Below are 25123 nucleotides of genomic sequence, written 5' to 3' on the forward strand. Positions count from 1 at the left end.
CTGGGAACTACCACAAGCCAAGTGGCCAGTGTCAGCCTGTGGGTCAGGTTTGCTCCAAGAGGTGCCTCCAGGCAACCCACTGGTGAGGCACAAGGGACACAGACATGGAATACAGCTGCACACAGCTCTATGCAGCTCAGTGCTGAGAACTGCAAGCTGCAGCTACTCTGTGTGCTGCTCACCTCCAGCCATGCCCCATCCACTGCTGGGGAAACCCTGGGGCTTGCTGCAATGCATCCCAAACTGACATCTGTCCCCAGGAGACTCAGCAACCCTCAGTAAAGCCAAGGAACTCTTGTTCCCCATCACCCTTCTGCAACATGCACACAATTAACATTACAGTGATTCGCTGGTAATGGTTTACCCTAATTTTTGGCATAACTGGAACAGGATCACAAAAAGTCCTTACTTTGTCAACCAGGTGGGAGCTAAGAAGAGGTCCGAGGATGTGGTAATCAGAGGGAACGGGGTGATTTGGGTTCTCATGCCAGCCTTGGCTTCTTCTCCCTTATTTCTGTGGCACCTTGTAGGTAAATCTGTGCTTTACACATTCACAAACTGTTGAAAATAATTTTTGCCCAGGACACTACAAAGTTGGGGTTATGCTTATTCAGGCAGAGTTTCAAACTACTTAGGGGAGATGGGACCACTAAACTAATGTCAACCACACAACCCTTCCCAAGCCACCACCTAGTAAGCACGGGGACAAAAATACATCAAAAGCTCTGGCATTAGAGAGCAATGCTTGAGGACTAATCTGAGGGGCTCAGCTGAAAAGTGACACGTGTCCATCATTCCAGACAGGAACCCTCACCAGGTAAGAGGCCCAAAACACAAAACATTTGCACCTTGCAGAAAGAGAGGGAGAGAAACTGATAGCTTGTCCTCCTGGCTCAGGTCTTGCTCCACAATTAGCAAGCAGCTCAGTCTTGTTTACCACTTGCAAGCATGAAAGGGTTAAAAGGAACCTTGCACAAACTTTGCTGCGAGCTGAGCTCACAGCCTCCCTCCCTTCCTGCTGCTCAGAGAGACTCAGCAGCTCCGGAGCACCAGGGATCCCTCTGCTCTAACTCCTGCTGCTGCGGGAGGGGCTGCCTGGATCACGCTGTTCCCATCCCAGCTCCTGAAGGGAAGGTGCCTATTGCCTGGGAGGGCAGAGCACCGGCAGCGATGCTGTTCTGTCAGACCTTCAGTGGACACCTCAAGAGCAGGAAGGGGTAAGAGCCATCCATCCCTGCCAACGAACCATGTGAATTCAAAACAGAGGAGAAGCAAGTGCATGTCTGTTGATGAAACATCCTGACTCCAGCAATATTTATTGATTTTTTTTTAATTTATTTTTTGCGATTAAGACAACAATTTTTTTCTGCACAAACCCTGCTACCTGGGAGAAGATGCTCACAGATAAATCACCAGCAAGCTCATGGGCTGAACCAGCTGCTCTAGCACCCAGACCCAACACCCCTTCCCTGCTCTGAAAGGTAATTATGCTTCATTCTGTTCTCTTCCTATGCACTGCCACGGCTGAGACACTGACATACTATCTGGCACTTCAGCATGAGAATAAAATATATAGTCTGTCACTAAAAGAAGGGACACCCCCCTCTTTCCTCTCTCTCAGATCCTCCCCGGAGAAAATGCAAGGGACTGAATTGATACTTTCATGCTTTGTTTGCATTTTTTCAATGCTGATTTTTTCTCTAAAGGTCACCTGGACACAATATACCTGCTACTGTCTGCATTCAAACCCAAACCTTCCTGTGCTTGCCAGCCAGTTCAGTGCAAAAGCAACAGCTTTTGGAGAAGCCATACACATAACTGTTCTGTTTTGTCCCACTTCCCTCTTTGTAGCAGTTATAGTATGGGGTGGAAAAGCAAAAAAGAACTCAAAAAAGTTGCTTGCACTTTCAGAGATACCTTGCTGGCAAGTGGCACTTCAACTGAATATGGGAATAAAAAGAGTAGGCAAGACAAGACATTCACTGCAGTTCTAAGATCAATTGGTACTGTCTGTCTGCACTGTTTGGGGGAAAATCTTTTTTGCTCTCTGCTCCTCTGTGTTCTACACAAGTGCAGAGTAGGGCCATGCAAGCTTCATAAAAACTCCCTGAAGCTCCCCAAGCCCTGATAGTTGCACTGGGAGGATGATAATTTTAGCACCCATGAAGTTTGGGCTCATGAATTTCCCCTCAGTGACATGCTGAGAAGAAACCTTTCTGTTTTGTTGGTTTGCATGAAGCTTCTATTTTCATTACTTCATTAGTGATTTTTATTAGAGGTTGGGTTTCTTTTATTTTTCCTTTTTTTTTTTTTTTTTTCAAATTTTATTTTTATTTTAAATCCTTGCTTTAAACCAGCCACAAACTGAGAAAATGGAAGTGTCTGGTTGGAGTCAACCTCTACCCACTAAGCATCACTGAACAGTAAAGGTGCTTGGCACCCCCTAGAAATGGGAGCAATGTCCAGCCAGAGAGGAATTACAGCAATTTAGATCCCAGGGAACATGGGCTCTCCTTGTGCTGCTCTGATCTGTAATAAACTTCTTACTGGGTCCATGGACTTGAGGGCTTCTCAGGGTAACCACTGAGGTTTTGCCTCCTGTAATCTGAGTCTCCCAAAGCTGTAATGCTGACCTGCTTTATACCCCTTTTTTCCAGAATTTTTGTGTACCAGTTATTTTCACATGACCTTGGTATCTCCAGTCTTCAAGCTTCTGCTCCTTAGAGGGGAGTGTGCAAAGCTAAACCTACTAATATCCAAAAGCTGTGTTCAGTAAGATAATTAATAGATTGAAAAGCAAAAATCTTTTAGAGTTGTCTGGAGCTACTGAATTATTTCTGGAAAAGATGTTGTTAATTTCACAGCTTTCAATAGTCTGAGTAGTAGTTCCAGGCAATTCTATAGTTGAAACTTAACCAAAAGCTGTGCCGGCTCCCTACTGCTAATATCTTTTACTATTAATCTGTTCCTTTTATCAATAAATACACAGAAAAGCTTTGTTAATTCAACATTTTGGTTTGTAGCTAATTACTGAACTTCAGAGTAATGTCCTCAGCATCCTGCAGTCTAATTCTATGAAGTATGTAAAGCCATTAGGCTCCCTGCTCCTTAAGGAGAGAGTAGCTCTGGCTTTTGCTCTCAGTCAGACAGCAGATGAGATGGGCACAGACATTGTACTTTAACTCACTGATGTGTCAGATGCCATTTTCATTATCAGCATTTCACTATCAACAGAGAAATCACATTTTAAGAACAGAGGTTTAATATGGACAGCAGTTTTCACACCCTCTATTTCCCACCTTCTCTGTGACATAAGAATATCCTTCATGGGGGAAGGATTTCCATTTATAAGTTTGAAGTGTGAAACTCAGAGCTACAGCCCTATAATTGCCAGCAGAAGTGCCTGTCTGCAACACAACCTTCACTGCAAGCTCCCATGCTCCTGCTGCAGCACCAAGCCTGGGGCCAGAGCTGCCTCCAAAGGGGTTGTTGGGTCAGCCCCTGGAAGGATCCTGAGCAGCCCTTTTCCATCATGCTCACCCACACTCTCCTATGCAAAGCACAGCACAGAACCCACTACCCCACACAAGGACTGCAGCAGTCAAATCTCCAGGTAATATTTTCCATCAGCAATTTGGCTCAGCTTTTCCAGCCAATTAGTAAGCAGAGTCTGGGCCAGTATTCCCTGACCTGCATGGCTGTTATCTCAGATGTTATGATACTGAAGAAGGTGTTGCAGGAGCTGGAAGGTAAAGTATAAATGATGCCCCAAAAATCAGCACATCAGATGTTTCCCCATCCTGTGAACTGAAGCAGATCTGTCTTACTTGTAGTGAGAGCCTGAATATCAGCTCATCAGCTCCTGGATGACTGAAGCCTCCAGATTTCAACCACCTCTCTCTGAAGAACAGCCAAGTGTTGTTCCCATTGGTGCACGGGGAGAACATAACCAAACATTGGCAATAAACCAGCTACATTTTACAAACTGAAGGCTCACAAAGTCAAAATGTTTTGCAGCAATATGTCTTTTAGGTGAAAGCTATATCTAAAAGCATCAGAGCTTTTATCATCTTGACCAAATATTTCATTTTAATCTGACTACCACAGTATGTTAGTGTATTAATATTACTCTATTTACATCTCATGTAGGTGCATATGGAGTGAAGATTATAAATGGCTGCACCACTTGGTTTCAGAGCTATCATTTTTGCTTCAGCTATAAATAAAACTCTGGTCTTACCAAAGCAAAACATGATGCTTTTGTATGTGCCATTTACAGGGAAATTTAGACATTTCTGTTTTCTGTTTCCAGCCAGAAGAATTGAAAATGCTAAAATGGTAAGATCCTCGCCCCAGCTGTAGTAAGTCCTGCTCCCAGGAGGGGAGTGAAGTATCAGCTCTTCACCAAGGTAGGGCTCTTGCTGCCTCAGCACCCTGCCTCAGCACCAGAGGCTCCTGATAAACCATAGATGAGAGATACATGGTGGGAGGCAGTGGCTGGATTCATACCTTACCTTCCTCTGTGACACCTAATTCCATAGATTGTGGGGCTTTCTCTTCCATGCAGTTGAGAGTGATAACAGAGGAGACTCTACCAATTAGCTTTGCATGTTTTTTCTCTAAGTGGGCTTCTCTTGATCTCAAGGTGTCTGACAGGAGCATGAAAGGTTTTCTTATCTATTTCTTCTAGATAACACACATAGCTAAGGCTGTCAGGGTACCTGGTTTAATTTCTCTCATTTCTTTTCCTTTTAGAAAGCTGACTTTTTGACTGTTCCTAATTAGAAACTCAAACCTCCACCATACTCCTTAAGCAAGTATCAGTAGCCCTGGATTAGGAGAGAAGAGATCCCCCAGCAGTCTGGCAAAGCAGAAAACAATCTTCCCCAGTTCCTACAAGGATAAACCACCTGCTGTGGGAGAGGCTGGCAGAAACCTGGCTCTGACTGTTTGTAAAACAACCCTTGCAAAGACCAAAGCTGTGCAAAACTTGGCAGCTCAGTTTGAGAGAACCAAAGCTTTTCACCAGCTGAAGGAGGTGACTTGCCAAAAGAAGGATCAAAGCATTTTCAGGACAAAATAAGAGCCAGATGGCATTGTAAAACACAAGTCTAATGCTTGTTGGCATTGTAACAGCAACTTGCAAAATTATTTGCAAAGGAGGCCTGCTTGATGCAGGCTGCTTACCTGTGTGAACCAGCAATTCAGAGACCAAGAGGATGGAGCATTTCTTGCTGAAGCCATCGTGCCATCTGTCCTAAGTTTTGTCTCCTGACTTCCTTTGTGAGTCTGGTGAGGGAAGACAGGAAACCTGAAGGTAAATAGGGGAAATGGACCAAAGCTGACAGAGAGCAATGACTGAGATCTCTTTCAAATTCCGTGGAAACCTGACTGGCCGTGTCCACTTTCCAACTCTGGCTACAGAAGTAGACACAAGAGCAGATAAATATTCCAGCCTCTACCTGTATGTGGGATTGTTCCTAACACTTCTGGCTCTCCTTCTGATTTTGCTTTTCTCCATGCTCTTACGCCTGAAGCATGTTGTATCCCCAATCACCACCTCTCCTGAGAGCACTGAGAACATCCAGCAGTTCACAGATGTGGAAATGCAGAGCAGGATTCCTACCACGTAGAGACCCCAAAGCAAAGAGTGCTTTGTTGGTTCTGATACACCTTTTTAACAGCAAAATGGTGATGGAAAGACTGTCTGCCTGCCTGTTGAGTCCTTCAGCTTCCTGCACAACCATCAACAGCAGCACAGAGCATCTGAAGACTGTGACACAGCCCAGACTGATGGGCTGGGACCACTGGCTCTTGACTGTACAGGCAACATGCGTGCAACACCCTCAGTAACATTTATATTACAGAAACCCACTGCTGCCAGGAGAGACTTCTATGCTTCTAAAAGCTCCTGCAGAAAATGGTAAAAGTGACAGTAATGGCAGCCAAAACCCCAAAGAGACACTTGGCAGAATGTATCCTGGAGTCTGTATTTGCTGACCTGCCTCTCTGCCCTTAAAGTCCTTGTTTGTGAAGAGTTGAATCAACAAAGTCAAGTGGCTAAAGAGAGAGCCAGGGGGCACATACAGAAATTCTCAGTGGTTTGGGAATTCTCCCGTTCAGGAATGAAAACCCTAAACTGCTTTTCTTCCACTTGAATGGCAGATTTACAGAGTAGAGTTTGAGAAGTACACAGATGTTTCATCACCTGCTTGGTTTCTGCCATTAAAAACCACAGAATGAATAGTTCCATTCCAGGCATTAGAAAGAGACAAAACTTTCACAAGATAATAAAAAATGAAGATAAAAATTAACAAAGGCTCACAACAAAAAAAGCATCAGCAGGAAATGAGCAGCAGGAGAGAAAAAATGTTAAAAGACACTCTACCTCTCTTCCTTTGTTCCCCATTACATTAACTGAGCTGAATCCAGACATATTCCTGTGTTTCAGCCTCCCCACTATCACTCAGTAATTAAAATGCAGTGTAATGTTTGTCAGCCAAATGGACATTGTTCTCCTAGCAGACTGAAACTCACAATAACCTCTCCTCTCATCTTCATGTTGGGTTTTCTTTCTCAACAGACAAACCAGATCTTCCAAAGCTTTTTCATTTGTTTTTCTCCAAAGCTGAAAAAATGCCAGGACCTGGCACTGCAATAATGAATAGTGTGAGCACTTTTGGACATAGAATAGTAGGGGAGATACAGATGGAAAGTAAACTCACTGAACACTGAAAGATAAGGCTGGATTCAAATATCCTGGTGGATTATTTGGAACAGCAAGGAAAAAAATGTTTACTGAAATTTATGAAATATAATCTGACCCAATCCTCTTATCTATAAATGATGTACAGAGATAGACTGTGCTTCTGTGGATGGGAAAGATGGAATCAGATATGGTGTATCACTTCTGGGAGAGCCACTGCCTTTTACAGAAAACCCTTGAGTGAGATTGTCTCAGTTGTATCTCTAAAGTGCATGAATTTTACCCAGCTTAGCTTCTTCATTGCAGTCTAATTCTGGCTCTGTGATAAAAGCCCCATGTGCTCTTCACATCTCTAGATGCTTATTTGCCATATAAGCATAAGAGTTCTCCTCTCTCCAAGGGCTTGGAACTGCTAAAATTAGAGAAGACACTAACTCCATGGAGTCATGATAGTAACAAGAAGCTGTTTCTCAAATGCCTTGTGTGTAACAGGTCCCTTATTTACCTCTAAAGATTTGCAAATGGGGGAGCTGTTTGGCATCTGGCACTTATATCTGATTGACTGGGGGCTGGGGGGCAGCAGAGTGATGAGCAATGTCCATAGGGGATACAGTTGGTCCATGAGCAGGACTCACATTTTTTCTCACTGGCACATTTAGTATGAAACAATTCAAACTCTGCTTCCTTATAGTGCACCTTTTATACTCCATTAACCCCCACATAAACAGGTTTAATCTGTGAAGACTGTGTAAGAAATGCAGCAAACAATAGGCTCTCAGCAGTATCTCCATAACCTGGAAAAAAAAGGAGGCAGAAGGCAGGTTGCCCTCAAGCTTTCTGCTGTGGGGACAGCACAGGTGTCACCAGACAGGATGGTGGCTCCTCAAGGAGTGCTACCCTCAGCACTCTGCACAAGAGCCCAAATTCTGTGTGACAATTTGGACAGTAATCCAGCTAAGACAAAAGGCTTCTCATTTGGGCAATGTTATTTCCATTTAACAAATATTTAGGCAGATGAAGTTGGCTTGGGATGTGTCATTCATTCAGCCACCATGAGGGAGGTTAGCCCAGGCTCATCATCTGCCTGTACAGCCTCACAGTTTTCTTGATGTGCCTTTTGAAAGCTACAACTTAGACCACAAAAGTTCTAACATACTAAGTCAGCAACTAAACCATCGCAGCCTTCCAGCACAAGTATCTGAGGAAAGGCATTATTTCCAAGAAGCTGCAGGATAGCTTAAAATAGTGACATAAAATAGCAGCCCTGCTAATGCAAAGTGTCAGTATCAGAATCTGAGTTGGGATCTAAGTCTGGAGTGCTCTGACCTCAGCTGAAAAGCCTCCCAGAGGTAGGTGTCAAGACTGCATTTCTTTCCTTACCACTAAAAAATGTTAATTCAGGAGAGTCTCACAATCCTTTAAAATGTTTTCTGCAAATACACTGTAAATAACAGAGCAGTTCCTTACATTGTATTACATTCTCTCTTTGGGCAGAGTGTGTATTTCCATATAGTTCTGCTAAGGAAGGCAGCCCTATCTTCTAGCACAAAAATTACAAGTTTTCTTTCTGAAGCTTCATTTCACACCAAGTCTCTGTCCCAGATGATACATTACAGTCCAAGAGGCACTGGGAGTGCCACAATATGGCTGTACGGTGTCAGCAAATTTCAAAGCCTTTCCCACTGAGAAAAAGAAAAATGCCTTTTAACCCTTTTCATCTTCATTTGTGATGTCCAACACCTGATGTTTCTGGGGAAAAAGCCTGTGGGGATGTGTTGACCTGTTTGCTGAGTGGGCTTTAGTGGAATTTGGCTTTTTTTTTTTTGCTAAGGAGTGGTAACTGGAACTTTTGCATGGATTTGCTGGATCTTTGAGAACTGCAGGTGTCACATCCGTACCCTTCCCCTCCAGCACTTCCCACTTGTCCATCTGCCACAGCAAACTGGGTGGTTTTTACAAAAATAAAGAGACATAACCACTACCAGTGGTGAGTCACTGACTGCTCTGTACTGTTCCCAGGTGTGGATCTGAGACACCAGCTCAGATGCAGAAATAGGCTCAAGCGGTGCCACTCATTTCAAATTCATCTGTCCAAGAAGACCCCTCTCAGTCTGTGTAAGTATTATTTGAACCAGGACAGTTTGCTCACATCTTGGACAAGGGAAACAAATATGACCCTTGGGTAAATCCATCACCTCCTCTGTCCCCTGCCTGTGGGGCAGACAGCCTCCTGTTCTTCTGAAGGAACAGCAAAAGCAATACTGCATTGCTGTTCCTTGTGGGTGGGACTGGGAGGTCAGAGTAAATCTACAGTCATCCAAACCCCACTCCCTGGGTATTTAGTTTGGAAGGTGTCAGGACTCCTCAGCCCATACACATCCTACTGGATTTATGCCTGGGTGAGCTCATCTACACTAATTCCATCCACGATTATCAATTTTTTGCATTAACAAACCCTTAATTATTGAGCAGAAAGGGTTAATACATAGAATATGTCCAACCTCTGTGACAATATAGAAACATAAACCTATATTTTCATATCCTTACAGGGCAGCAGAAAAGAACGTAATTTTGCAAACAAGAGGATCAACTTTGAGGATATTTTTTGATTTTACTTGGAATAGATATAAAAAATGTTTGAAACCCAAGTATTGTGAGGTCACACATCTATTTAACTGGCACCAGTTATGAAAACCTTCTTGCATGCCTTGTCTTCACTAGGAAAATAAATAAATGTCCTTACCCTGCAGTAACTAATGTTGTAACTACTTAGGAGGTAACAAACTAGTGCAGACAGACAGCTAGAGCTTTAAAGCAGGACCAGGAAAATTGCAGACAGCTCCTCTGGCCACTTTCCCTCTGCTAACAGTAAATGCTACAAGTCAGGGTGTTGCTACAGATTAGGTAGCAAGCTCAGCAAGACTGGAATGACTGTAGTTTGCTTTTTTTAAAAAAAAAATTAAGATCTCCATTGTGGTATGTCTGTGCTTCTGCTTAATTCTGGAAGGCATGGGAAGTTTGTTCAGAGTTCTGTTTATTCCTGTGCCCTGCAAAAAATGTGCAGTCTTACAAAGGCATGACTAAAAATTCAGATGCAGATATATCTGAAAAGGGGAAAAAATCCCAAATGGTATTTTCTTGATATATGAGTTGTCATGGTAGTTGTTGTCATTTTGATAGAAAAATAAACCTAAAGATGGTGAAGTCTGTTTGATAGATGCACTGGGCTTAAAAACAGCTACCCAGAATGTTAAGCAAAACCCATCCTAATGCATAATTCTATAAACAAATGCTAAAGCCACAAGAGAAGATATAAAACATACAGAAACATAGACATGAAATTCAGTTGGGAGCATATGGAGTGGGTTCTTTATTAATTACATATGAACTGGGTAGACCTTTCTTTCTTTCTTTTAATCCAGATGTGCTTTCACAGGTTAGCACTGCTTACACCTGGACAACTTCTTTTTTTGCCTTCAGCCTACAATACCAGTGAAAAATCCAATCCACTAAAATTCAGATGCAGTTTAGGATTATTTTTCAGATATAGCATCAGCTGTCCTAGGTGATACTTTAACTCTTATGAAAGGACCAAGGAGGAGATTTTCAGATACTGCTCTCTAGAGAGCAAGCATCCAAGGAACAAATTTTGGTTTGTTTTCAAGCTTTGCTTTAATATCTGTGCTCACAGGATGAACATCAAGATTGAAAGCTGCTCTTATTTGTGCTAGAATAATTCCTTTAGAAGCCTGAGAATGGTGAGGATCTCAAAGGGCTATACCAGGTTTTCAGTTCCCCAGGTATCATCTTTCAGTAGTAGTCACCATTTGGGTTTGGGTTTTTAGTTCACAATCTGTTAATAAATACAACATTCCCTTTTGGGAAAGCTGTTTATTCTTTCCTGAGTCTGAAAGATCTTTCATAAAAGATCTTTATGTGTTATAAAGTGTTATAAAGCATGTGAGACCATTCCAACAAATGAAAATAAAGACTCTGGTCTCAATTTTTAGGCAATTTCAGTGTTAAAACACTGCTTCCTTAATTAATACTGGAGGTTTAAGGCTCATAGTAGAACATCAGGCAAGATAAACTCATGCCTAGCAACACATGTGTGCATGGCTACCTCATCCCCTGGTGGCCACAGCTGAATCTTTGTGGTTCCTATCACAACCATCCTCTGTTGTGCTGATGAAACCTTGCACCAATTCTCTCTGCTTCCTTTTTTTGCCATTTAGCAGTCTTTTGAACAGCCCTCAGTTGAGCTTGGCAGCTTAATGAACTATCTCAGGCTTGCAGAAATCCAATCAAGTCCATGTTGGAACTTGATCTGAAGAACTGCACTGGGAGTGAGGACATCAGAGGTTTTCCCCTGTTTGACCCCAGGTAGCCCATTTCATGCCTGGTGACAAAAACTACAACACAGAAAGCTAACTGTGTGCCTGGCTACTCTGGGTACCCATGCTAGTTTGGAGTGTCTCAGAACTTCTTAAGAGTACAGATGAACTTGTTTTCAGCCATTTTCTTCCCAGTTTTTTTCTAGCCAACATTATTCCTTGAGTATGTGCCCATAAATCTATCAGCTCTCAGCTGACAGGAATGCTTTTAGGCACAGATCAGTTTTTATATTTAGAGCAAGCCTAGATGCAGGATGAGAGGAGTTTACACAAGCTACTTCACATCCCCTCTTTGTCTCCCAGGATAATCCTTCAGATTTTTGTTTTGTTTTCCTGTGGTAAGTGACTGGCACAGGGTCTCTCTAATTCTCTTATCTATTGAAAAATGCATTATAATTAGAGTTCTTTAAGATTGTTGGCATTTCTAGAGGGAATTAGTTCTTTACAGAAGAAGGGCTTTCTTCATTGTGGGATTCAGACCATAATTAGACAAAATGATGGGCTAAGTCCTATGGAAGAAATGCTCTGTAATTGGTGTTCATTTTTGTTACACAAACCCATGGAGATCATGTTGATTCCCTCTTAGTGCAGCCACTTCTGAAACATGGTACTCAATTTAAAACTGATGTATCATTATTATTCAGTACTCTCAAGTATCCTCAAAACTTTACCCATCTAAGAAGTCTGGTGTGAACACTCTTCCCCTGAGAAAAATAAAATTCCCAAAAGAAAATTGAAGTTCAGTGGCATTTGCATTGCTTGGTCTCAGAAGCAGCAGATGAAGCCAGTCATGCTTTGCCTCATGTCCCTTGTTCAGGTATTCTTGAACTTGTGTCAGGAAAGAAACACTTAGTGTGGCACAAATCAGATCTGGATGTCAAACTAAGAAGCACAGAATTTCTACAACCCTACACAGGCCAAGAAAATAGCTGATTAGAATCACAGAATAGAGGTACCAACCACCAAAACCAGATCTCATTCAGTACAAGCAATATGTGGCCAGACTTTGTGGAAAATTAAAAAAAAAATGTATTTAAATACACTCATTGCATCTAGCAAATACAAGTATTATTAAGAATAAATCAAATATTTTTATTAGTTTTTAGATGAAAAATACCAGCCACAAATTTTTGTTATTACCTTGCTGATTTCAGACACCCAAGATGTTCACAATTAAGCCAAGCAGTTAAATTCACCTCAACCACAAATGTATTTTTATGGAGGAACAAAACAAAACTCTGTGTGTATGCAGTTCTTCCAGCTAATTAGCACCTTGGGGTAGGTTGTTCATAAACAGAAGGCAGTAAGGGACCTGCAATATATCTCAGCAGTACCTTGTGTAATACTCATCTCAGAATCAATGAGGATTTCACTTGAATCCTCACCAAGTCACTGCCTCACAAAATGAAAAATAAAATTCCAGGTTCAGAAAAACCAAAGGGAATGACTTTGCCTGTATGACAGAAGTCCAAGGCCCTGGAGGGAAATGGGACACTGTCAGCTTCAGAAGACATTTGATCTTAAACATTACATTCACAAAAATTAACTTATTTTACCAGTTATGCCAGAAGTGTCATCGTAACAACTGTGGGTTCTGCCAATTAAATCCTTTTGATAAGGGACAGAAAAGGCAAAGGCACTGGGTCAAGCTCAACACCAATAGCAACTTGATGCTGTTCTATACAAGGGTTGCTCAGCAGGCTGCAAGTATTCTCAGTGCAATTTCTGATGGCCAAATGCCTGCCCTCCACTGAAAGTTCAGAGCCATAACCAAAAGGATCAGAAATGGACCATCCTGTGAAGCATGTTTTGAAGAATATGCTCAGCCTTCATGGTTCCATCTCTCAAACAAGCAAGGGAAAGCTGACCTGTCTACAGCTGCCAAGAGTGTTTCACCTCACTTTTGGATTAATTAAAGACCTCAGTCTGCCCTTGGCTGTCAGCCCATTCTATGCTACACTCAAAAATCAGACAAACCAAACCCAAGGCCCTTCATTTGGACTGATTTAACTGTGAATCACAATTTGAATGTGGCACAGTGACAAGAACAGCTTTGTGGTGTGCCACTAACGGGAAGCATTGGCACACAGAGCCTTATGTAAATGAACAGTCACATTTAGTATCTGAATCTCTCTTAGTTTCATTGGGGAAACAGAAAGGCAGCATTACAGTAGATGAAAGTACAGGTGGCCATGCATTAGGATGCTACAGCACGAAGCAAACAGGTCTGCTGTGACTTCAGCAAAGTTTTCTCCAGGGCCAAGATAATTTAAACCAGTCTTATTTTGGCATTAGTCCCTGCACCAGCAGTGACTACCCCAAATGTAACACTGAGCTCTGTTTTAGCTCTAAATCAGTTAAGTTACACCTGGGATGAATCTGGTCCAATGTTTTTGAGCGAGTTCTAGTAAGATGATTTATTTTAAACAGCTGAATGTTATCCTGGCATTATGATGCAAGAAATCCTGAGAGAAGATTCACCATTATATTTGTTACCTAAATAACAGTATATATTTGTAAAATGCACAGCTGTACACACTCCAAACAATTTTCCAGTTACAGCATTGATTGTATCCCCCTTTTTCATGTCTCTCTGCATACGTCCTCAGAACACCAAGTCCTTAGAACACAAAAAAATGACCACAACAATTTTTTATCTTTGTATCTTTGTGAAATTCACCACATAACATTAACCTTCTGGTGTGCCTCTGTGTAAAATATCTCTAGCTTTTTTGGTGATAAAAAGGTCATAAACTGGAAACACGTGCAAACAAAGATGTTTCTGGTATTGATTCTTCTCAGTATGATTCACTGCTATATAAACATGCAAGCAAAAAAAGAGTGGCCCAGACAGAGCTGTTAAAGAATCTCCAAGTTGAGGTTCATGGTTTCCACTAATATCAAGTTGTTGCTTTGATTCCTAATGTCTAATGGCAACCACACTGCCTGTTAATAAGCTATCATCTTATTAGCACAAACAAAAAGGAGAAATAAATCAATTACAACTCTTGTCACTGCTCTCTGCAACAGCAGCTGGGATGCTAAGGCTTGGGAATGATGCAGAGGGTGGAGTTCCACTGAATGAGACCTGCTGGAAACAGGGATGCTCAATGCTTGAAACACTGATTTTGAGCAGATCTATGTCAACCATCTCTGCTGCCTGGCTGAGAAGAGAATCTCATACACTTCCACTCTTTGGTTCTGAGAGACAGATTGAGAAGAAAAAACAGGCACTGTAAGTGTAAAGATGGTAACACTATACTGAAAAGTCTGAGCAAAAAGGAGCCTGTGTGTCCATGTCTTCTGATCCCCTGGATGCAGTGGATGTGAGCAGCCCTCAGCTTGTGTGAACACCACTGACCACATCTGCCCAATGCCCCTGTGCTTCTGCCCTCTTTCCAGGCAGACTTAGAGCAGTTTTTCATTAACTGTAGGGTATATTCAGCTACTCTACATATCTCCAAAATTAATTTTCTTCATCAGTGCATGACTTAGAAGTCTCCAAAGACTTCTGAAGAGCAATTCAAAATGCTTACTTTAACTACAGCTTCTGAGATCCATCTACTGGGGAAAAAAAGGGAGATGGACAGAGGTGAAATTTACACTGGGTTCACAGTTCACCTCCTTACCTATTTTTATTCTGCATGGCAAAAAGAGATATGAATTTGTGGTTGTATAGTTGAGAAACAGGAGGAACTCTGCTCACTTGGAGCTTCTTCCTAAAGATCTAAAACTGTTGGTTCACTTGAGTATAACATTCTAATTTCCTTCAAAAGTGCACATCAAAAAGAATAACTGAAACATGGAACTGAACTCAGTGCTTGTATAAACACACACGAGGCACCCCAGGATTTGCTTACATGTGCACCAGCACGAGCTGCCTTCAGAGAACAAAGCTCAGTTGATTTCAGGGGGTCTGATTTGCCTGGATGAAAATGAATTTTTAATAGACTTGGTTGTCAGAGGGATTCTTCAGGAATGTGAAATGGCAGGGCACTCACACAGTGGTTTGTTTGCAGGTGTTTGCTGATGGCTAGCAAGTAGGTATAGCAAGCAGTGTTCATGTTTTCCACAGGCAGGCAGGGTGGTGCCAGGCTGTCACAGGCAGAGCAGGTTCCCTGGGGAGCTGAAGGGACCAGTTGCCAGGAGATATCAGCACATGGAGCCTGCACACCAGGATAACATTCCCTGCAACAGACCCCAGACTCCCTCCTGTGTCTGCATACCAGCTCTGTTTCACAACCATTCTTCAAATTATTTCCTTTACAATCTCCCAAATCTCCCCAGCATTTACTGGAAATTACCAGCTTTGAGAAATTTGCCCACTTTCTGGTTCTTTAATGCAACCATTTTACCCTGGGCAGAGATCTAGCAAAGGCATCAAGCATCAGGGAAGACCCAGTTCTACCCAGTACAAACCAGTGGAGCCAGACTTCTTGAAACAAGGACTGAAACACATCATGTGCAGAGGTGACCTCCTGCTTCATGGGCAGAGCAAAGAGCAGCAGCACTTTGCTTTCATAAACTGGTAAGTTCTGAGCTTCCAGAATTCAAATCTCAAAGAGTCAGGTCATGGTTTAAATTCAAAACAAAACAGGAGTAACAAAAAGATACAGTTATATAATCAATATTATTGATGTGCTAGTCTTCAGGGCCTTAAGATGCCATGAGTTTTCTCAGTCTCCTCTTCAAAAGCGTAAGGCCTTAAAAATCATGAGTATGTTATTTCAGAATCCGGGGCTTTGAGGAATGCCATCAAATATTTCAAAATTCAGAAAAATCCTTTGGAGTTGTCAGATCACAGACTGATACACCACTCATTCTAGCCAAGCCACAGCCTCCTCTTCCCCTTCAAATGTGAAATATTTAGTCAATGGACACAGTTCCTCTGTCCTGCTCCAGCACCCCTCTTCTGCTTCTGAGGAGGAGGTGATTCAACATCCATCCCCCCTGCTGTCTCCAGCCAGTCCCAGCCTTTCTGTACCTGTAGCTCCCTGACAATCCCCACTGCCAAATAACAAGCCCACAAAGAGACAATCTAAAGGCTGTTGTGATGAAATATTTCAAAGTACACAATTTAAATTTGCCTGAAGAATGTTCCTGTTATTTTCCCAGACCAAACAACTGCAAAATATGAAGAAATCATTCTCCAAAATACTCTCCATCTAATTTTCACAGTTCCCAACAGAAATATCATCCCATGTAGGTACAGTACTACATCTAAACAAGAAAGCAAAAGGAAGTGAACATATTTTCAGTTCAAATTTATACAAAGCCAACTAGAGACAGAAGGAAGACTCTTTTTACTCATTTTGCACATCCATAAACACACAAAAGTACTAAAGCACAAGGTAACTCTAGTGTGAAAACATCTAATTGCTCTTTTCTGTCACATGTTACCCATTGCACCATTATATCACAAGCCAAATGGAGAATCAATCTGTGCAAAAAAATACAAGTTAGAGGAAAGACAGGGCTGCAATTTTTAACTAGCTAGTCACTGGATGGTTTTATTTTTTTCTTTAAAAAAAGGCACACTTTGTAGGCTTACAGGTTTAGGTGGCCTTTTCAATTACTCCTTCATTATTTTGAATGTGTCCCTCCCACTCATTTTAGGGAAGTCAGAGTTTTATTGTAGCATTTTTAAAGAGTTAGTCTTTGGACTTCAAAAGCAAACCCAGGGCAGTATCCAGTTTTCAGAAACCAAGATGTGAACTGACTAGTTTGTTTCTATGGATTTACTTATTCCTGAATAATAAAATTATGGAGCTTTCAGGGCAAACTGTGACAAGCTGAGCTGAATACAAAGTGACAGTGCTCAAAACTGAGCCATCTAGAAAAGGCTAAGGAGAAGGCAGGAGGCATACATAATTTCTCACTTATGAAAAACCAGCTTGTGCTCATGCCATCTTGACTTTCTTGCCCAGATGCTGCCATGGGAAGAAAATATCAGAATATAAATTATGCCATATAAAGCACAGATGTGATCAAGCTCTCACAAAAACTTCCATTTTAGCTCTATCCTGGCCTCTCTCTGGCCTTGGAATACATCATGTCAGATTAAGCACATGTTTCTTAAATATCCTTCATTATATCCTCCACAAATACCCTGGAGAAAAACAACTGCAAAGAGAGACTCTCCAGCCCCAGCAGGCACAGGTTCACTCAAGGTTTGGCCAAAAGGCAATGGGCACTCAAACACCCAAGTCTGGAATACATTAACTGCCTTAAAGCTGCAAGGGATCATCTCCCACTGTCTCATTCTGCAAATGATCTGTAGAACTTATGGACCAGAGCATAAGTATTGATGGATAAAAATCTACTTATGCCCTACACTGCTAATTAAAACTGCAGAGTGAATAGTGTGGACTCAGCATGACAGCAAGTTACAATTTTGGCAAAGGGTATGCGTGTGTGAGTTAAGCTTTAATTAATAATGAACAATAATTTCCCACAGTACTGCAATTATATTAATATAAAATAATGACATAAACAGGAAAACACAGACCTTACCTTTTGTCAGAAAGATTTATACACATGCTGGCACACCTGAACAATTTAGCATCCTTCCTTTCATCCCAAAGTCTATCAGTTGTCAGGGGTGACTGCACTAATAGGTCTTAATTGCCCTGACCAGCCTCAACTGGGTCTTTCACCCACACCATCTGATGGAGACTTCATTTAAGCTCAAGCTCTAATTAGGATCATAGAATGGGTTGGAAGGAACTTTAAAGATCATCTAGTTCCCAACCCCCTGCCATGGGCAGGGACACCTCCCACTAGAACATATTTCTTCAAGCCTCATCCAACATGGCCTTGAACACTTCTAGGGAGGGAGTATACACATCTTACTTGGCCAGCCTGTTCCAGTGTCTCATGATACTCAGAGTAAAAGATTTCTTCTCAATATCTAATCTCAACATACCTTCTTTCAGTTTAAGACTGTTACCCCTTGTGCTACCACTAAATCCCCTGATAAAGTGTTCCTTTCCATTTTTCCTGTAGGCCACCTTTCAGTGCTGGAAGGCTGCCATAAGGTGTCCCCAGAGCATTTTCTCCTCTAGGTTAAACAATCCCAACTCTCTCTGACTCTCCTCACAGTGCTCTGATCATCTTCATGGCCCTCCTCTAGACCTACTTGCACTGGGATGACAGAGGGAAGTTGGAGGTGTCCTCGCTGCTAGTTCTACTCCTGAATTACTATTTGAGTTTCTTGGATTGACCTTGGAAATGGCTTATTACCTTGTCATTGCCTGATGGTCATTGGACTGCTGGTGTTGACAACTGCTCTGCTTGCTTTTCTCTGGTTAGACTGTGACCTGTTGTTGAGGTCTTTGCCTGTCTTGTGGTCACCCTCAGCACCTGACTTCCTGGAAAGCAGTAAGAGATGGATGAGGACAGCCAGGGTCAAGAAGGCCCTGTGGACTCAGAACTCTAGCACTGTTTGTATGCTTCCCAGGATAAAAGTGCCACTCTCCCCTGGCCATGTCTTCTGTCAGCACAATTTGCTTTAATCAAAAAATTCATACATATCAGTGTGGCTCATTATGCTAAATGAAAGCAATAGGGGGCTAATGAGCATGGTGAATGAGCCATTAACATGGCAATCAGAGGTATTCTCAAGATAGCTACATGTTTTCTGTATCTTTCTTGGAACTCTAAGAAGCATATACAGATGTTATTCCTTTCTCCCCTGGGTTCCATCACAGAAGCAAAATGTACCCAAAATAATAAATCTACGGGTGACTTCATCTTTTTCATTGATTTAGTGTCATTTAGCACTGAACAGCATTTTTATTTTTTAAAGAAGGGCTTTCTTCTCCAGCCTCACCTCCTCCATGGCTGCTGTCCCTGGGCTCTGAGGATGACATCCCACAGGAGCTGACAGCCTTTTGCTCAAGTGAGTATTTTTCCTCAGTCCTTGTAAGAGAGTAGAAAGACAAGCCTGAAACATCATCAGAAAGACATGGCCTTAGAGAGCAATAGGGAGGAGGGGAAGCCTGTATTCAATGACAGTGAGACTGTATCTTTCCAAAGGCCAAGGGAAGCCGTGTAGGCAAAGAACTATTCCAGGTTGTCTTGGTCTGGGCCAGGCTAGTGTTAAACTGTGACACAGGTCTTGAAAAAGACTGCTAAATGAAGGTTTTTGAAACCTCGATTCTCTGTCACTTAATATAATCACCTCTACAAAAAGCTCTTTGCCTTCTGTCTCCCATCTTCAGCAGTCCCTGTGGGATCAGTGCAAGGACACCCTCAGGGCAGAGCCACCCAGCCTGACTGACAGAAACGGCCGCAGCCTTTTCCCGCCTTCAGCCATTTGGAGGTGATCTGTGCCTCAAAGTGCTGGAATAACGTGGGGATGTCAAAACCTCCCGAGTCGCTTTTCCAAATTTAGGTTGTTTCTGTTTGCTTCTACTCTCTTTTGAAGTCTAAATAATTGATACATCAAAACCGAGCTATCACGCCGAGGTGAGACTGAAGGCTGCTGGCGAGGGGGTTCGTCTGACAGAGCAGGCGCCATCCCTGCCGCTCCACCACGACAGACGTCGCCCAGAACCCCAGCAGCGAGTCCGGCAGCACCGGTCACCTGCCCGTCCCGGTTCATTTGCTCTCTTGGGCGGGGACAGCGGGACCGCAAGAGCCTTCGGGCGCTGTGAGAAGGGGGCGTGTTCCCCCCGGGGCCCTCCCCTCAGCCCGGCAGCCATTTTGGGCAGCGCTGCGGCGGGCAGGCGGGCGGCGCTTGGCGCCCTCTGTCGGCTCCGCGGATGCGCTGTGAGGGGGGGGAGCGGCGGCCATGGGCTCCGTTTTTGTCACCGTAGGCACCACCAGCTTCGATGACCTGATCGAGACCGTCTGCTCCCCGGAGACCCTGCAGGTGCGGCGGAGGAAAGCCCGCGGGCTGCCGTCCCTCGCTTCCCTTTTCCGGCTGAGCCGCAGCGCCTCAACCGGGCGCCTGCGCGCGGGAAGCTGCCCCGCCCTCCCTCGCTTCCAGTCCCGCGGGTGACGGCCGGGAGCGGGTCCGCTATGGCCAGGGGTGTGAAGAGGGTGGAGAAGGAGGGAAGGAAGGAAGGAAGGATGGTTCCAAGCTGGGAGAAGGGGTTCACGGAGGGACAGCGGCTCCGGGGTGGGGGTCACCGAGAGCAGGGTCAGGCGTCCCGGGGTGCGACTTCAGTAGGCGCATCCCCACCCGTGTCACCCTCCCTGCCCTCCTCCCGCCGCAGGTGCTGCAGAACCGCGGGTACCAGAAGCTGGTGCTGCAGGTGGGACGGGGTGCTCTGGAGCCGGTACCGGGAAGCATCCAGGCCCTGGCGGTGGAAGTTTTCCGCTTCAAGGATTCGGTGGCCGAGGAGCTGCGGAGGGCGGACCTGGTGATCAGCCACGCAGGTAGAGCCCCGGGTGTCTGCAGAGCCTGTCCTGGGGGCTCTGTCAAAATTAACAAACGCTCAATTCAATGGCAGTCTGCATGGTTACACTTAAATCCTCCATTAACTGGAAGTTACTCACCAAAATGCTGCTAGAAACTGCTCTTTTGATGCCTTTCAAGTTAAAAAATCTTGGCACTACAGCACTGAGTTCCCAGTCTGCTGAGATTTAAGATTAAGGCTGATCTGTGAAAATGCCCTTTGGTTACTCTGGAGAGTACTGTGGAGAGAGGGTGGATGGAGCTGGTGTCTCGATGAGCTGCAAGTGAGTGTTCAGGTCCACAGGCAGAGCTGAGTGATGGAATCTTCACCTTCAGGGGCCTCCCATTTCAAGAGTAAGTCTGATGATACTTCGTGAGTCAGGGCACAAAACTCACTGTCCTTTATGTTTCTCCCATAGGTGCAGGTAGCTGTCTGGAGACTCTAGAAGAAGGGAAACCACTGATAGTAGTAATAAACGAAAAGCTGATGAACAACCATCAGCTTGAACTGGCAAAACAGCTCCACAGAGATGGGCATGTCCTGTATTGTAATTGCAGGTATGAAGCTGGTGCAGTGGCTCTTCTGTGTGTTAGCATTCTGTTGAGAATGTAATGAGGAAGATCACAGCCTTCTCTGTAACATTACAACCATTTGTTTCTATGGTAGATTTTCCATAGTGGATAGATAAACATGTGCTAATTATTCAATTTATCAAACCTGTGACTCCTTCTAAGTCTTTTTTTTTCCCTTTTTGAGGGTACATGTATTCAGATTTAAGTGATACAAACTAGGCAGAAGGCACCTCACAGCTTTTCTCTTTCTCTACTCTTGCTCAGTAGTTGTTGAATTCTTTTTCAAAGTCTAAAAATAATGTAACCCCAACTATCAATTTGTACTGATGAGCCATGAGGAATAAATTGCTCCATACAGACTTAGGGGTCAATTTCATAATTTTGCTATGTGGGCTTTCCTTGTAAAGGGTGGTGAAGTTGATAGTGTAGATGTATAGACACAATAAAATTGAAAGCATCTGGAATATTTAGAGCAAACCTTAAGAATGGCCTTTCTGGTACTGACCAGGAATCCAGGTGGCTCAGTATCCTCTTCACAATGGCCAGCCAAAAATGCAGATGCTCATCCAAAAGTAGAAACAGGAGAAGAAGTTGTGGTACATCGTTGTATTACTTTCTATATAATGTTCTTAGGTACTTCAATTCAGTTGGATTCCTAAATCAGATGCTGTTTAGTTAGTAATTTTTAATACCTCTGTCTTCCAAGTTCTTACTCTAGCTGCCCTTTTAACCAGACTTCCTAAATCCATTACATCCTCTGTCAAGTAGTTCCACATCTGTCACTTCAGACAAAAACAACAAACAAAAACCCCAACAAGCTGCTAAAGAAACAAACTCAAAAAAAATTACCCACCACCAAAAATCTGAGCTTTTGTTTGTGTTCATCCTGGCACCTGTTGTTTTCATTTGCTTTCTTACTTTGCTTATATTTTTTCTCTTTATTTGTGATTATTTATAATTGCTTCCACTCAGACAACCTCTAAATTAAAGCAGAGGAAATGCAACTCAAATTATTTAGTCAGCATCTTGTTTCTTTGCCCTGCAGATAGGATTTTGGATGTTTAAGAAGAGCCTTATGAAAAGACTAATGTCCTTCATTAGTATTGGGCAAGCTGCTTAAACTTATTACCTCAGTGCTTCTGACAGCTTGTGAGAGAGGAAGGAATTTTCACTTCTTTTGAACAGGGCCTAGCAGTTGAGCCTGGTTTTTAGTGTGACAATACTAACAGATTGATTTAGCTGTACTTTTCTATGTGACAAGTGGAGAACTATGTCGTGTTCAGAGATTAATTTCCTAGTTCTGTTTAATCTGAAGGTTTACGTTCAGTTTCTCAACGTTGCAACCACAGAAGATGAAAAAGTTCAGAGCTGAGGTTGGGTGCACAAGCTGTGGTTACAGGTCAAGGTGTGTTCTCAGCAATGCTGCCTATGAGCCACTGATGGTTGGAGCTCACTGGTTTGTAGGGTCTTTTCTTCCTTTCACCATGTCTGCTTATTTTGTTTCCACACTAAAGAATTATATATGCATAAATAGAATGAAAGAAAAAAATTCCTTTGGAATGAATTTACTTTTTGTTAATTTTGGGTTTGCTCTGTTTTTACAGCACTCTTGTGGAGACACTGCAGTCAATGGACTTGTCAACTTTGAAACCTTTTCCTCCTGGACATCCAGAGAAGTTTGCTTTGTTTTTGGACAATGTTTTTGGGTTTCAATAAACAATTCAGAGGAATAAAAATGTCAGAAGTCCTTTCTCCTCTCCTAGTGAGGCCTTTCATAGTGAAGAGCCCACCAACTGGGACAAAGTCCTAAAAAATTGTCCTTTAGTATTAACTGACATTAAATGATTTTTTTTGTTTTCCTATTTTTTCTGTTCTGTGCCAATTTAAAGTCTTCTAGTTTTAGGCATAAAAGAACACAGTGCCAACAAGGGTGGTGCTGGGAAGGGAGTATGAACTGCCTGGTTTCTTGGACAGACAAGTAATTAAATCACAAATCTGCACTGAGTTGGTAATTCCAGTGAGGAGGACAACCTAAATTACTTTTCAGCACAGATGGCATATATATAGTAGTGTCTTGACCATATTTGCCCAGTGCTAGGGGAAGTAAGTTGTCCTTGGTGTTCCTGTGAGGTTCTGCAAAAAAACCAAATGCCTTCAGCTCTCATTTCATCTGTTTACAGAAGCACTAAAAAGAGAATTTAAAAATGAGATATTTGAGCCTCTTTAAGGATGAAGGAGCATGTGGTGAATCTGGATAGGAAAAGTCAAGAGCTGCAACCTGCTGCCACCAGCTGACTAGCCTGGTTTGAGATGGTTTAAACATAAAACATGGCCTGTAGGAGAGGAATGGGGTTGACAATACAATCAAACAATTTTTCAAGGTGAAATCCCATCATTTACTTAAGTGCAATGTTTATTTTTTGATGCTAACTGAAGCTCTCCATTTAATGTATCAAAATTGTTAACTGTGTTGATGATACCATCAATTTCTTTAATATTTTGAAAAATAAAGGGGGTTTAAACTTCAAGCTGTTGATACAGGCTGTTTGGTATCTTTAGGTACATGGTTTGTACCCTTCTGGCAAATACATTATTTGGTGTTTTTTTTTGTTTGTTATTGTTGCTTAAAACAAGAAAAAATCCCGATTGTGTGCACCTGGTGTCCTAATGCCATTTTATTAGCAAGGTAAATGCAGGCAGAGGCATTCTGAGCAAATCAAGCACCAGAGCTGCATGTGGAACCAATAATGCTGCACAGCTGTGGAGTGATTTCTTTTCCCCCAAAAGTTCCCCCCAAATTCTTCATGACGAGAAGCTAAGATTTTCACCTTTCGATTTTTCTGGAGCTCTTATTTGAGGGTTACCACGAAGCAGCTTGAGCGCGCAGGAAAATCCCAGTGAATTTTGAGTTCACCCTTTGGCTGTTTTTTCCGCTCGCTTCTTGTAGTTGAGGGACACATCAGAGCCACGGAACTGGAAGGGGTTCACTGAGCCAAGGTTCGGTTCTGTCCCCAGGGCAGACGAGACGGCGGCTCCGGGGTCTTCCCGCGGTTTGACGGTCCGAGAGCCGGAGAAGAAGGATTCTCCCTCCGGCACCGACTCTCGGACGTGCCCCGCAGTCCTTGGACGGGAGAGCGGGATAGATCTGGGGGGCTCTTGGTGGGCATCCCGAAATGGCTGTTGCGGGCGGGCTCACCGAGACGGCACCGCCCGCGGGCAAAGGGAATCGGACCACAGCTGGACCGGGACGGGAGCGAGTCAAGATTAGGAGAACGCTCCGTTAAGCGACGGTGTCCGACGGGTATGGAGATGCCAGGCTGTGGGGTGGGTTCGGTTCCGGTCCGGTCGGGGCGGAGCCGCTCAGGTGGGCGCGGCCCCTCATTAGCAGCACCCGCGCGCCCCGCTCGCCACGCGCCGCGCCACGGAGCCCCGCGCGGAGCCGTCGTCTGTCCCCTCAGCCCGGTCCGGTTCGGCCCCAGCTCATCCCGGCAGGATGCAGAAGGGCTGGAAGAAATACTTCGGGCAGAAATCCTTCAGCGAGGTGGCCATGGACGAGTACCTGGGCAGCTTGGGGCTGTACCGCAAGATGACGGCTAAGGATGCCTCATGCCTCTTCCGAGCCGTCTCGGAACAGGTGGGCACCTGGAACACTCTTGGAGGGGGGATCTGAGGTGCCTCAGGCGTTCGCCGAGGGTGTCCGCTGCAGGCCCGCAGTCCGGGTGGGCAGGGCTGCTCCTGGGTGCTCGAAGTGAGGTGTCACGGGTGGGGATGTGCGTGGGGACAGGGATGGGATCAGCTCCCTGCTCACTGAGGTTTTCCTCAACTTCTTCTCCCCCGTACCAGTGCACCTCCGCAGCGTCTCCCTGTTTTCTGGAGCTTTTCGTTATGGGTCGGCCTTTAGGCGCTTTTTTTTCTTTTTTCGTTTTTTTTTTTTTTTTTTTTTTTGGTTTGTTTTTTGTTTTTTTTCGTTTTTTTTTGTTTTGTTTTTTGTTTTTTTTTTTTAAGCTGCAGAGTTTATAACGTGAAACATAAACTCTGCAGCTTTCT

General features: G+C 43.5%; 2 protein-coding genes across 5 annotated transcripts; both read left to right on the forward strand.

Annotated features, from left to right (window-relative positions):
• Positions 1 to 1007: 1007 nt before the first annotated feature.
• SERTM2 (serine rich and transmembrane domain containing 2) lies at positions 1008 to 9463 on the forward strand. Of its 4 annotated transcripts, XM_030449334.1 has the most exons (4): positions 1008 to 1217; positions 1353 to 1481; positions 4313 to 4409; positions 4756 to 6205. In XM_030449334.1, the coding sequence occupies exon 4, from the start codon at positions 5355 to 5357 to the stop codon at positions 5631 to 5633; it is 279 nt and encodes a 92-aa protein (XP_030305194.1). In that variant the 5' UTR covers positions 1008 to 1217; positions 1353 to 1481; positions 4313 to 4409; positions 4756 to 5354; the 3' UTR covers positions 5634 to 6205. The 4 variants fall into 4 exon arrangements, 3 of the variants coding, with proteins under 3 accessions (XP_030305194.1, XP_030305193.1, XP_030305195.1); XR_003987483.1 differs by lacking the exons at positions 4313 to 4409; positions 4756 to 6205 and adding exons at positions 8726 to 8821; positions 9256 to 9463 and having other exon boundaries at positions 1008 to 1481; XM_030449333.1 differs by having other exon boundaries at positions 1008 to 1481.
• Positions 9464 to 19764: 10301 nt separating this feature from the next.
• ALG13 (ALG13 UDP-N-acetylglucosaminyltransferase subunit) lies at positions 19765 to 22806 on the forward strand. The gene is made up of 4 exons (XM_030449332.1): positions 19765 to 19975; positions 20322 to 20484; positions 20923 to 21061; positions 22681 to 22806. Exons 1-4 carry the CDS (start codon positions 19895 to 19897, stop codon positions 22790 to 22792), a joined length of 495 nt encoding a protein of 164 aa, XP_030305192.1. The 5' UTR covers positions 19765 to 19894; the 3' UTR covers positions 22793 to 22806.
• The last annotated feature ends 2317 nt before the right edge of the window (positions 22807 to 25123 follow it).

Source organism: Calypte anna, chromosome 4, assembly GCF_003957555.1.
Source record: "Calypte anna isolate BGI_N300 chromosome 4, bCalAnn1_v1.p, whole genome shotgun sequence".
In the NCBI taxonomy this organism is placed as follows: Eukaryota; Metazoa; Chordata; class Aves; order Apodiformes; family Trochilidae; genus Calypte; species Calypte anna.